Source organism: Girardinichthys multiradiatus, chromosome X (assembly GCF_021462225.1).
Source record: "Girardinichthys multiradiatus isolate DD_20200921_A chromosome X, DD_fGirMul_XY1, whole genome shotgun sequence".
NCBI classification, from domain to species: Eukaryota; Metazoa; Chordata; class Actinopteri; order Cyprinodontiformes; family Goodeidae; genus Girardinichthys; species Girardinichthys multiradiatus.
In genome coordinates, this window is record NC_061817.1 from 31,967,228 (window position 1) to 31,978,965 (window position 11,738).

The 11,738-nt window shown below is 39.0% G+C and overlaps 1 protein-coding gene across 1 annotated transcript; it reads right to left on the bottom strand.

Annotated features, from left to right (window-relative positions):
• Nucleotides 1–1,856: 1,856 nt before the first annotated feature.
• On the bottom strand, nucleotides 1,857–9,238 carry LOC124863253 (alpha-2,8-sialyltransferase 8F-like). Its single transcript, XM_047357560.1, has 7 exons — nucleotides 8,900–9,238; nucleotides 8,397–8,471; nucleotides 8,230–8,304; nucleotides 5,661–5,805; nucleotides 4,058–4,170; nucleotides 3,885–3,977; nucleotides 1,857–3,797 (listed from the first exon to the last, which is right to left on the bottom strand). The coding sequence occupies exons 1-7, from the start codon at nucleotides 9,025–9,027 to the stop codon at nucleotides 3,320–3,322; spliced, it is 1,107 nt and encodes a 368-aa protein (XP_047213516.1). The 5' UTR covers nucleotides 9,028–9,238; the 3' UTR covers nucleotides 1,857–3,319.
• Between the last annotated feature and the right edge of the window lie 2,500 nt (nucleotides 9,239–11,738).

Here is an 11,738-nt window from a genome sequence, read left to right on the forward strand (position 1 = left end):
TTTCCTGACTTTCTGGTTAGACTCAGTAAGCGTCTTTTTTCTGGAGAAAGTATGTGCAAGTCGTTTTGCTTTTTTTTTTTGCCTCTAATTAAGGCAATTCAATCATCCTCTAAAGGTTTTGACAAGAATTATCTGTTAATAGATGCATGGTCATTTAGACAATTTTAGTTTCAATTTACAATCATCATTCTGCAGTATTGGAAAAATGGTAGCTGGAATAATGTCACTGTCATCATGTATAATGTCCAAATGCATTGAGGGCTTTATACAGGTCCTTCTCAAAAAATTAGCATATTGGGATAAAGTTCATTATTTTCTATAATGTAATGATGAAAATTTAATATTCATATATTTTAGATTCATTGCACACTAACTGAAATATTTCAGGTCCTTTATTGTCTTAATACAGATGATTTTGGCATACAGCTCATGAAAACCCAAAATTCCTATCTCACAAAATTAGCATATTTCATCCGACCAATAAAAGAAAAGTGTTTTTAATACAAAAAACGTCAACCTTCAAATAATCATGTACAGTTATGCACTCAATCCTTGGTCGGGAATCCTTTTGCAGAAATGACTGCTTCAATGCGGCGTGGCATGGAGGCAATCAGCCTGTGGCACTGCTGAGGTCTTATGGAGGCCCAGGATGCTTTGATAGCGGCCTTTAGCTCATCCAGAGTGTTGGGTCTTGAGTCTCTCAACGTTCTCTTCACAATATCCCACAGATTCTCTATGGGGTTCAGGTCAGGAGAGTTGGCAGGCCAATTGAGCACAGTGATACCATGGTCAGTAAACCATTTACCAGTGGTTTTAGCACTGTGAGCAGGTGCCAGGTCGTGCTGAAAAATGAAATCTTCATCTCCATAAAGCTTTTCAGCAGATGGAAGCATGAAGTGCTCCAAAATCTCCTGATAGCTAGCTGCATTGACCCTGCCCTTGATAAAACACAGTGGACCAACACCAGCAGCTGACACGGCACCCCAGACCATCACTGACTGTGGGTACTTGACACTGGACTTCTGGCATTTTGGCATTTCCTTCTCCCCAGTCTTCCTCCAGACTCTGGCACCTTGATTTCCGAATGACATGCAGAATTTGCTTTCATCCGAAAAAAGTACTTTGGACCACTGAGCAACAGTCCAGTGCTGCTTCTCTGTAGCCCAGGTCTGGGGAATGCGGCACCTGTAGCCCATTTCCTGCACACGCCTGTGCACGGTGGCTCTGGATGTTTCTACTCCAGACTCAGTCCACTGCTTCCGCAAGTCCCCCAAGGTCTGGAATCGGCCCTTCTCCACAATCTTCCTCAGGGTCCGGTCACCTCTTCTCGTTGTGCAGCGTTTTCTGCCACACTTTTTCCTTCCCACAGACTTCCCACTGAGGTGCCTTGATACAGCACTCTGGGAACAGCCTATTTGTTCAGAAATTTCTTTCTGTGTCTTACCCTCTTGCTTGAGGGTGTCAATAGTGGCCTTCTGGACAGCAGTCAGGTCGGCAGTCTTACCCATGATTGGGGTTTTGAGTGATGAACCAGGCTGGGAGTTTTGAAGGCCTCAGGAATCTTTTGCAGGTGTTTAGAGTTAACTCGTTGATTCAGATGATGAGGTTCATAGCTCATTTAGAGACCCTTTTAATGATATGCTAATTTTGTGAGATAGGAATTTTGGGTTTTCATGAGCTGTATGCCAAAATCATCCGTATTAAGACAATAAAAGACCTGAAATATTTCAGTTAGTGTGCAATGAATCTAAAATATATGAATGTAAAATTTTCATCATTACATTATGGAAAATAATGAACTTTATCACAATATGCTAATTTTTTGAGAAGGACCTGTACATGTCATGGTGGCTAAAACAAAAAGTACACACCTCTGTTAAAATTCCAGGTTTTTTAAACTAAAAGAATTGAAAGCATAATCAATCATTTCAAAACTTTTTCCACCGTAACTGTCATATATATCCTGTACAATTCAAGTGAAATACAAATCTGTTATGGGGGAAAAATAAAAAAAATAAATGAAAATGCAACATGTTGCTTGCTTAATCGTGCATACCCTTCAACTAATACTTAGTTGAACAATTTTTAGATTCAGTTTCAGCCTTTGTTGTTAGGTCTCTTTCATGCTCTCTATTTCAGACCACCTCTTTGATCAGTAGACAGCACCACCTACTGGTATTGGGGTGAGAAGAAAAAAATACCTTTTTACAGCTTGTTGCATCTTTTGTCAAAAAATAAAGCCTTTGAATGTTGCCCTGAAATTCCGAGATAATAGTGATCTGTAGCTTGTAAAAATTGTTTATAAAGTTCCAGTAAAAAGTATTTTTAAGGCTCTTTGTTATCAAGATAAGCACAAAACTGAACCTCTCTCCTTTAGCGGAGCCTTCACTCTGTCAAACCTTCTTGACTTTGGTAGATACATGCAAGGTTTCTTCCCTCTCTAGTGACAGTAGACACAAAAAATTGTTTAAAATATCTATGTTTGCTTTATTTTCTCCCAAAGAGGTTTGATTTATTCCACCACAACAAACACTTAAAAAACAAATGTAACGTTTGAGCTCATTACCATTGGAAAAAGGAAAATAAATACCAGTAAACTATTTGAAATATTACAGCTAGTGGAGTAATTAGTAAAATCAACAAAAAATATGTTTTTCTTATAGAAACAAATCCCCTTTTACCCTCAGCACCACTATAGGTGTATGTCTGTCTCCAAACTAAGTTTGCTTCACACTCTGGTTTATAATCTAACTGGTTATGACAAGACATAGTAGTTGTGGCATTTATACTTGTATTAACATGTGGTAAGTAAAAAAAAAAAAGGATTCAGGTTCTGGATCTGTTAGAGACCCGTTAAACCAATGGTAAAATATGGACAAGGTGAGATTTAGTTTAACCTGTTCTGGGTTCTGTTATGACCTCTTCGATGGGTCGTTGATGCACTCTTGGAGTAATTTTGGTTGACCAGCCGCTAAGGTCTACCTCGGTTTTCTCCATTTGTGGATAATGGCTCTCACAAGGGTTTGGAATGTACAAAAATATTATGATAGCATTCTTTGTGTAACCTACAACTACTTAAGGCATGAATTTACGTGGGAAATGTATCACACTGGTGGATTTCTTTTCGTCACTGTAATAAAGCCTAACAATATAACAATAAACCACGGGTTTCCCATCTTAAAGAGACTAAACTGTGTCATGGTAAAGTAATTGCAAGCACATTGCAAAAAGCTCATGTTTAGAGTGGGTCTACCCCATCACAAAGAAGTTTTATTTAAAAGAAGATTAGGTTCCTTGCCAGCTTGATCATTTTTTGTGACTAATAATAATCTGGTTCACAGTCCCCCAAGTGTAGCTGTAGCACACCTTGGGTGTGCAGTTGCAGCAAAAGGCTGAACTCAGTTGGCATGGCATGGACATTCTGTTTAGCTGGTTTATCATCATAATAATGGTTGGTCAGGTCTTGGAAGCTGTGTGGGTGAACACTGAAGGGCCAGAATCCATACAGATGCACATTGTTACAAAGTTCCAGTGCCAGACTTGTCATCATAATGCCAGTGCTGAGACGCACTGCCTTCACGCCCTGAGAGTCCCAGAAGAGGGCCAGACTTTCAAGGTACTGTGGGTTGAGGAAGACAGGCCGAATAGGGCTTTGAAAGTCCTCAACGGTGTAGAAAGCCCGCAGAGACACAAGGGTGTTCACACCATAGGAGAAGGCGGGAAGAAGCAGCATAGAGTCACCGTAGCTACATAACTTCTCCATTAATGGACGCCGACGTTCCATTAGAGACCCATACCTATGAATATAAAGCACACATGAAGAAACTTGGCTATATATAACTTTTAGGGTACAAATAACCTCTTAGATTATTTTACTTACTTACTTATCTAAGAGGATGCTCGGGTTTATGGTCACAAGGTTCGTCTTGCTACCCACATGTTTCTCATATCCGTTTGAAACAGGAGGTAAGTTGCACCTTAGATGCAAAATAAACACAGATGCTGTTAGATGGAGTTTTTATAGCTGAGTCTTATCTTCACTGGACAGCTTTCTCACCTGATGACAAACTCAGCTGAATCAATCATTTTTCCACATTTGCTGTTTGTCAGGATTCCACCGTTTCCAACAACAGCACATGTGGACCTTCTTGTATTTGAGAAAGGATCCCCCTGGAATCAAAGTTCAAAGAATTAATCATTATTTGCCAGTTTTTGGCTACTTTCTTGCTTTGTGAGTGGTCTGATATATTTGTTCATCTTTTCCATTTTCAGATTTGTTTTTGTTATTGACTTCTGGACTTTAAGTTTGGTTTTGACTGGGCTCTGTGCTTCTTTGATGCTTTCTTGTGCATAGTTGTAGTTTCATAGATCCATTGCTTGCACACAGATTTTCAGCACTGGCAAAACATTTTCCATGGGACTAATTCAAAACATTGTCTCTGTTGTCCTTGGGTCAGTTTGTTACAGATGTGGCTGTAACATTAGGGTCATTGTCCATCTGGAAAACCCATTTGTGCTGCAGCACAAATGGGTTTCACAGGGTCTTTTACATTTCCTCTGGGCTGGATGCACACATTTCGCACCAAAACACATTTATCCCTCAGACCCTGAACACGTTCCTTTCACAAACAATATGATGGCTGAACATTTAGATACTGTTTAGGCTTGCTTGTAATTGTCTGAAAACTTGAACCTTTGGCATGTTCAGGCATCTGGAAATTGTACCCAAGGATGAACCAGACTTGTGTATGTTCATAAATCTAATTTGGATATTTTGCCTCATTTATGTAGATCTTTCCATGACATCACACAAGAGAGCAGTGTGTTTGAGGAGTTAAATACATTAAAATACATTCAAAGGTGGGCCTGCGTTTAACTCAAATGTTGCGAATTAATTTTATCGGAAGCTGACTTAACAACGGCATCATGAGCTTGGCTTTCTCAAATTCTTTAAAGACATAGTAATTTTATGTATATATGTAAATCTCTGACTTTGAAGGAATTAATTAAAGAATCACCCCCGAAAAATCTCTTACTCTTGTAATACTAGCATGTAGCAAATATAAATTATTTTGGAAATCTTAAGTACACTAAAAAGAGAAACAGCTTAGACTCCTTTCGTGTCTAACAGTGAGGAAAAAAGGGTATCAGCTGTATATACAGATTACCTTTAATTGTTAATATTTAAGGCAAGTTTTCATATTGTTTTCTATTTTCTATAGGGTTGAACTGATGAAATTGAAAGCTATGTCCGAGTTTCCTATAGTGTTCTTTATTATAAGATCTATGGGAGTGTCTGAGGTTGATTTTATGTGGTAGTTAATAGCAGTGTTTCCTCATAGTAAGTGGACCTATGATCTGAATACCAACTAGGACCATTTTGAATGGGGTTTGCACGTTTTTGTCTTTGCATATGTGTGATTTCTCTTGGAACTTCAGCTTCTCCTCACAGTACAAAGAAATAGATGTTAGATTAACTGGTATCTTTGAGGTGTGAGGGTGCAAATGCATGTGTGCCTCTGTGCTGCCCAGGGTGTACCTCAAACCACCTATCGCTGGAAATACAGACTGATAATGGTTTTAAAAAATCTAGACAAGGCTTTCATCAACATATGTGTAGTTTTTATTTTAACAACATTTAAAAAACAGAAAAAACTTACTTTTGGGAAGGTGTTGAAGATTTCTGGCTTCACTTGGAGGGTCCTCTTCTTTTCACCATCATAAACAAGCTTCGATCCCAGTGGAGTGTTTGTTTGGGTAATGATGGCCTTATCAAAGCCGTGGCATCGGCTGCTGAGCTGAAACCTGGGGAACCGCAAGTACTTTGTTGACACTCAATTTCAGTTAGCAAAGATGTTTCACTGAAAGATCAGGCATTGTAAAATTAGACAAACATATAATGATCTGTTATAAAGTAAATAAATCTGCCATTAATGAGCTCAATGATGGACCGTACTCCTCCATCGGCCAGCAAAGTTAAAGTATTGTTATTTGTCTCTTTTGGGAGAAATTTGCTTTGGACAGAGCAAAGGTAGAAGATCAATGTCCTTATTGAATTTTTGCATTTCGTTGAAAGGAATAATTGAAGCAGTCTTGGGTTTTTTTTTAGGAAGAAATCTGTTATGCACTTAAACCATTCCATATCAGTCTATTTTTACTGAAAAGCTTACATTTGAAATATAATTCAGTTTACAAATTAGATTACAGGTTAGGACTTCAAATCAATCGAAAATAACTAAGTGAACTCCTGTTAGTAGATATTATCTATCATAATCACATAACTATTTCTTAAAGTAGAGTGAATTTGGTTATTAAAGCAGATAAAATTAGTGCCTGGTCAATATAGAACGTCTTGGGTCAGACGGCTCCCTGGCAAATGGAAATCACCAGAAATATGCACTTTTTTACTGATATACACTACCACTCAAATGTTTGGGGTCACCCAAAAATGTCAAATTTTTCCAAGAAAAGTCACATTTTATTAATCAAATAAGTTGCAAATGAATAGAAAACATAATCACGCCATTCTTTAGGTCAGAAACAAACTTTTGCACTTGAAATAATTTTGTCCTTCAAATTTTGTTTTCATTGAAGAATCTTCCATTTGCAGCAATTAAAGCTTTGCAGACCTTTGGCATTGTAGCTGTTAGTTTGTTAAGGTAACCGGAGGAAATTTCACTCCATGCTTCCTGAAGCACCTCCCACAAGTTGGATTGGCTTGATGGGCACTTATTACGCACCATACGGCCAAGCTGGTCCCAAAACAGCTCAGATAGTTTAGAACTATGCTTTGGGTTATTGTCTTGTGGACCAAAATTGGCTCCAGTAAAGCGCTGTCCACAGGGTATGGCATGGTGCTGTAAAATGGAGTGATGGTCTTTCCTATTCAATATTCCCTTTCTCCTGTACAAATCTCCAACTTCATCCAGCAGTGTCAAGTACTCCTCCAGTATCTTCTCATTTTTTCTGCGTCTCACAAATGTTCTTCTTTGTGATCCAAACACCTCAGACTTAGAATTATCTGTCCATAACACCCTTTTTCAATCCACCTCTGTCCAGTCTTTGTGTTCTTTTGCCCATCCTAACCTTTTCATTCTGTTGGCTAGTCTCAGATATGGCTTTTTCGTTGCTACCACACCAAGTATACCAGCACCACTAAAGTCGCCTGTTTACAGTTGACTAGTGTTGTTTGCATAAAATTTTATTAGGCTACCAATAGAAGACCTGTGAGGCATCTGTTTCTCAAAATAGAGTCCCTGATGTGCTTACTCACTGGCTCAGTTGTGCACTAACACTTCTTGTCCTATTTGGGTTAGAGCCAGTTTGCGCTTTTCTTTGAAGCGAGTAGCACATACCGTTGTGTGAGGTCTTCAGTTTTTTGACAACTTTCCTCAGTTCCTCAAAACAAAATATGACTGATCAGTTTCAGTTGAAAGTTCCTGTTTTTTGGACATTTTAAGACTATCGTCAAATGCACAAATGTTGATGCTCCAGATACTCAACTAGTCAAATGAAGACCAATTTTTTGGCTTCTATAATCAGTAGAAGAGTTTTCAGCTTTTTAAATGATCAATTTGCCTTTTACATTATATACTTGGATTGGCTAACAGAATCTGCCACTGGAACACAGAAGTGATTGTTGCTGAAAAAGGGCCTCTGTACACCTATGTAAACATTACAGCAAAGATCCTGCTATATTGGACATTTACCTCTCTAGACTGTATTTCAAAATAATTCAGTGTTATTTTAATTGAAGAAAGTTCAGTGCTTTTTAATGAAAAATAAGGACATTTCAAGGTGATCCCAAACTTTTGAGCGGTACTGTAAAACCACACAGCTGTATTCAATATTACTAATTACGTGACTCATGAAGGGATTTTGTTCCACTGGATATTATTTAAGGGTTTCAGATTAACTGGAGCTAAACTTAAAACGCAAGCAGCGCTTTTTATTTACCTTTTGCTTGCAAATATTTTTTTTAAATAGAGTATGTATCCTTTCTCAGCAACATCACAATTAGGCAGCTCCTTTGCATTGGTCTTTAACATTAGATGCATTTGAATCACAGTGAAGTTTGTGATTGTAATGTGAAAAAACTTTAATGAAGTGTGGAAAAGTTAAAAGGTTGCAGACTCGGCTCTCAGATTCATCTACATAAGACTGGACATTGAATCAAGGCAAAGGAAATACCTAAAACCAACCAAAAAATTCAACAAAATAGGCTTTTACCTAAAATGTCGAAAATTGTCCTCTTGTTTTTTCCAGGTTTTGTAGGAGATCTCTATGGCTTTCTTTATACTCTCTCTGCAACAAATAAATGAATACAGATGATGTAAGTATATGGAGGCCATTGAACATACATAAAACAAAACAAGGCTCCAACAATTTGTTCTCACCCGCAGTTTTTGCAGGAATTAGTGGACCGAGGCACAATTTTCATTTTGGGCAGGTGTCTGCGAAACGTCATATATCTGATGAGATACCAACAAAAGTATCTGTATTATTGTTATTATTGTTTTTGTGTAATTGATTACTTAGCTTGACGTGCCGCTGTTGGTTGGGTTGTGTTTATATTTGCCGTGTTAACCCCTGTAAAGCACTTTGTGATACACTTGGCTGTATAAAGATTGCTTAATCAATAAAGATTGATTAATTGAAGGTGGAAAAATAAAAAAGTACAAACTTAACACAAAGTATTTTTTTTCAAGACTCAATATAAACTGTTTCTTAAGTGAGAAATATCTTACGATCTATTTTAGGTCACAGAAAGAAAAACTTTATCAGTAAAAATGGATGCAGACAAGGTTAAAAAATTTATTTGTCATAGGTTCTTTTTTAAGCACCTTCTACCACTTTTGACAAACTGCAGCAATGTTCACAGCAAATAAAGCCAACTTACTTCTTGTCCAGCATGTACAACATAAGAAAGGTCAGCAGGCTCCCCAGAAAGAGGAGAGTGATCATGAAAGAGAAAAATTGCCCCCTCATGCTTCTCCTTTGGCTCTTCTCACCCGTCACCCCCTTCATGATCTGCCTCCTTCTCTGACTGTTTCACAAGCATTACTCGCCCTCTGCCTCCTGCCACGCCTGTTGTAATTTTCAGAGTGTTATCCACCCTTCCCCATGGGATGTTTGCTCCTTGTATGAACACATATTCAAATACTTCTGCTAGTATGTTGCCTCTTTCTGTCATTCCAGGTAGTTCTCCAGATCCAGACTTCTTTGCTACTTCTTTCTTGGAAGAGTTTGTCCGGACATTTTCTGTCGTTTGGTTGTTGCATGTGATTTGCATTTACATTTACATGTGTGAATGCTGCATAAAGCCATTGGTTTCAATGTATATCACAATGCAGAAGGAAGACAAGGCCTCAAGCTTGTTTCCTTTTTTATCAATGGCAGAAAATGATAAAAACGACCTGAGTTCCCAGCACTGAATTAGTCCACAGTTTTTCTCTTGTCAAGGACTTGATGCAGTTTTTAACATCAATGAATGATGCGTTCTTCAGCTGCGATAAGCAGCAATCTCTCCAGATAAAATATTTATTAAAACAAAAATATATTTTGTGTTTTTTTGTTTTCATCAGCTGCTTGAGACTTCATTTGTGTTCATTGTGCAAATGGGGCCACCTTGTCACACGGGCAGTCAAAAGGGGTCACAGATGTTTAGACAGTATGAAGAAACTAGCAGATTATTAAGGCCTGGAAAAGTTCAAGAGATGTAGTTCATACAAAGGTTTTCAAAGTAAAGCATTCTGTGCTTTTAAGACTTGTACTGAGTATACTACAAGGTTTACTTATCAAGCCCACAATGATGGTTGAGTTTGTCAGTCTCCCCTGGCACCATTCCCTTAATCTCACCTTCTTAAACTGCACATAAACCACTCCCTGTCCATCACCACTCATAAAAGAGAGTTTTAAAATCATTGGGAAGTGCATTTCTAAAGAAACAGTTTTTGTTAAAAATCTTCCTCACCAGTCTGCAAGGAGAAAAGAAACAGGGAAAGAACATGAGAGTAACTGTTGATAGAGAGCTTTGCACAAATGTTCAAATTAAATATTCATTTTGTCAAGCTGAAACCCCCAAACCTCAAAGTATTTAAGTGGGATTCTTTGAAGGTTATTAATTCTTTCACGATTAAATTCTGAAACGTGTGGTGTACATTTGTATTCAGCCCTTCAAAGGCAGTAGTTTGCAGAATCACCTTTCCATTGCAATGTAATAAAACATGTTACCTGAAAGCGTCTCAGTAGCTGTCTTTTATCTGTCCATCTATTTTTTGTACCCGTTTCTTCTATACAGGTTCGCAGGGAGCTGGTGCCTATCTCCAGTGGTCTACGGGCGAGAGGTTATTTACACCCTGGACATGTCCCTAGTCCATTACAGGGCAACACAGAGACACACAGGACAAACAACCTTGTACACAACCATTCATACCTAAGGGCAATTCAGAGAGACCAGTTAACCTAACAGTCATGTTTTTGGACTTAAGCAGGAAGCCAGAGTATGCATGAGAGAGAATCCATGCATGCATGGTGAGAACATGCAAACTCCACGCTGAACCCAGGACCTTCTTTCTGTGGGGCAACAGTGCTACAAACCGTGCAGCCCAGTCTTTTAAATAGCTTTAACTTAATGCCCATTGGAAGTACCACATAACTTCTATTGTGAACTCCTACATCCAAGCAATGGCATTTCTCTGGCTGTGCTGTTACAACCATGTTTATTGATTTTTGCCAAATGCCTCACATATGCCCAAGTAGCTAATAGAAAAAGGCGAAAACAATTCAGCAAGTGTATAACTGTAACATGTACATTTTGCATTTTCAGTCAGTCAGTCAGTCATTTTCTACCGCTTATTCCATAGTGGGTCGCAGGGGAGCTGGTGCCTATCTCCAGCAGTCTATGGGCGAGAGGCAGGGTACACCCTGGACAGATCGCCAGTCCATCGCCAGTTCTTCTATACAGGTTCGCAGGGAGCTGGTGCCTATCTCCAGTGGTCTACGGGCGAGAGGTTATTTACACCCTGGACATGTCCCTAGTCCATTACAGGGCAACACAGAGACACACAGGACAAACAACCTTGTACACAACCATTCATACCTAAGGGCGATTCAGAGAGACCAGTTAACCTAACAGTCATGTTTTTGGACTTAAGCAGGAAGCCAGAGTATGCATGAGAGAGAATCCATGCATGCATGGTGAGAACATGCAAACTCCACGCTGAACCCAGGACCTTCTTTCTGTGGGGCAACAGTGCTACAAACCGTGCAGATAAAATAGATATGGCTCCTTAATCATCATCGTGTAAGATAAAATAGATATGGCTCCTTATCCTGTCTCTTTTTTTCTTCTTTCTTCATAAAACTGCTGCTCCAAGTCATAAGATATCACTGCTTGGTCCATCTGTGGGACTGTCGTACCCTGCGTTGGCATTTTGGCAAAAGCGATCTCTCCTCTCTCACTTTGGTTACTTCTCAGAGGGCCTTCACATATCTAGCCGGTGAGATTGTTTGCTTAACCACATGCCACACCGGTGCATGACGCTGACCTCCATCCATATGAAGTCTTGCTCTTCTGATCTGGGAGTCTTCATCATCCATGTCTTCCAGCACCAACCTCTTATAATGACTCTGAGCTGTTCCTTGTTTGACTGAGGGATGTGCTGTTACATGGCTCAACCATGATATTTTGGCCTCATCACTTTCAGTAGCATTGGTAATGATCGGCCGCACATCTT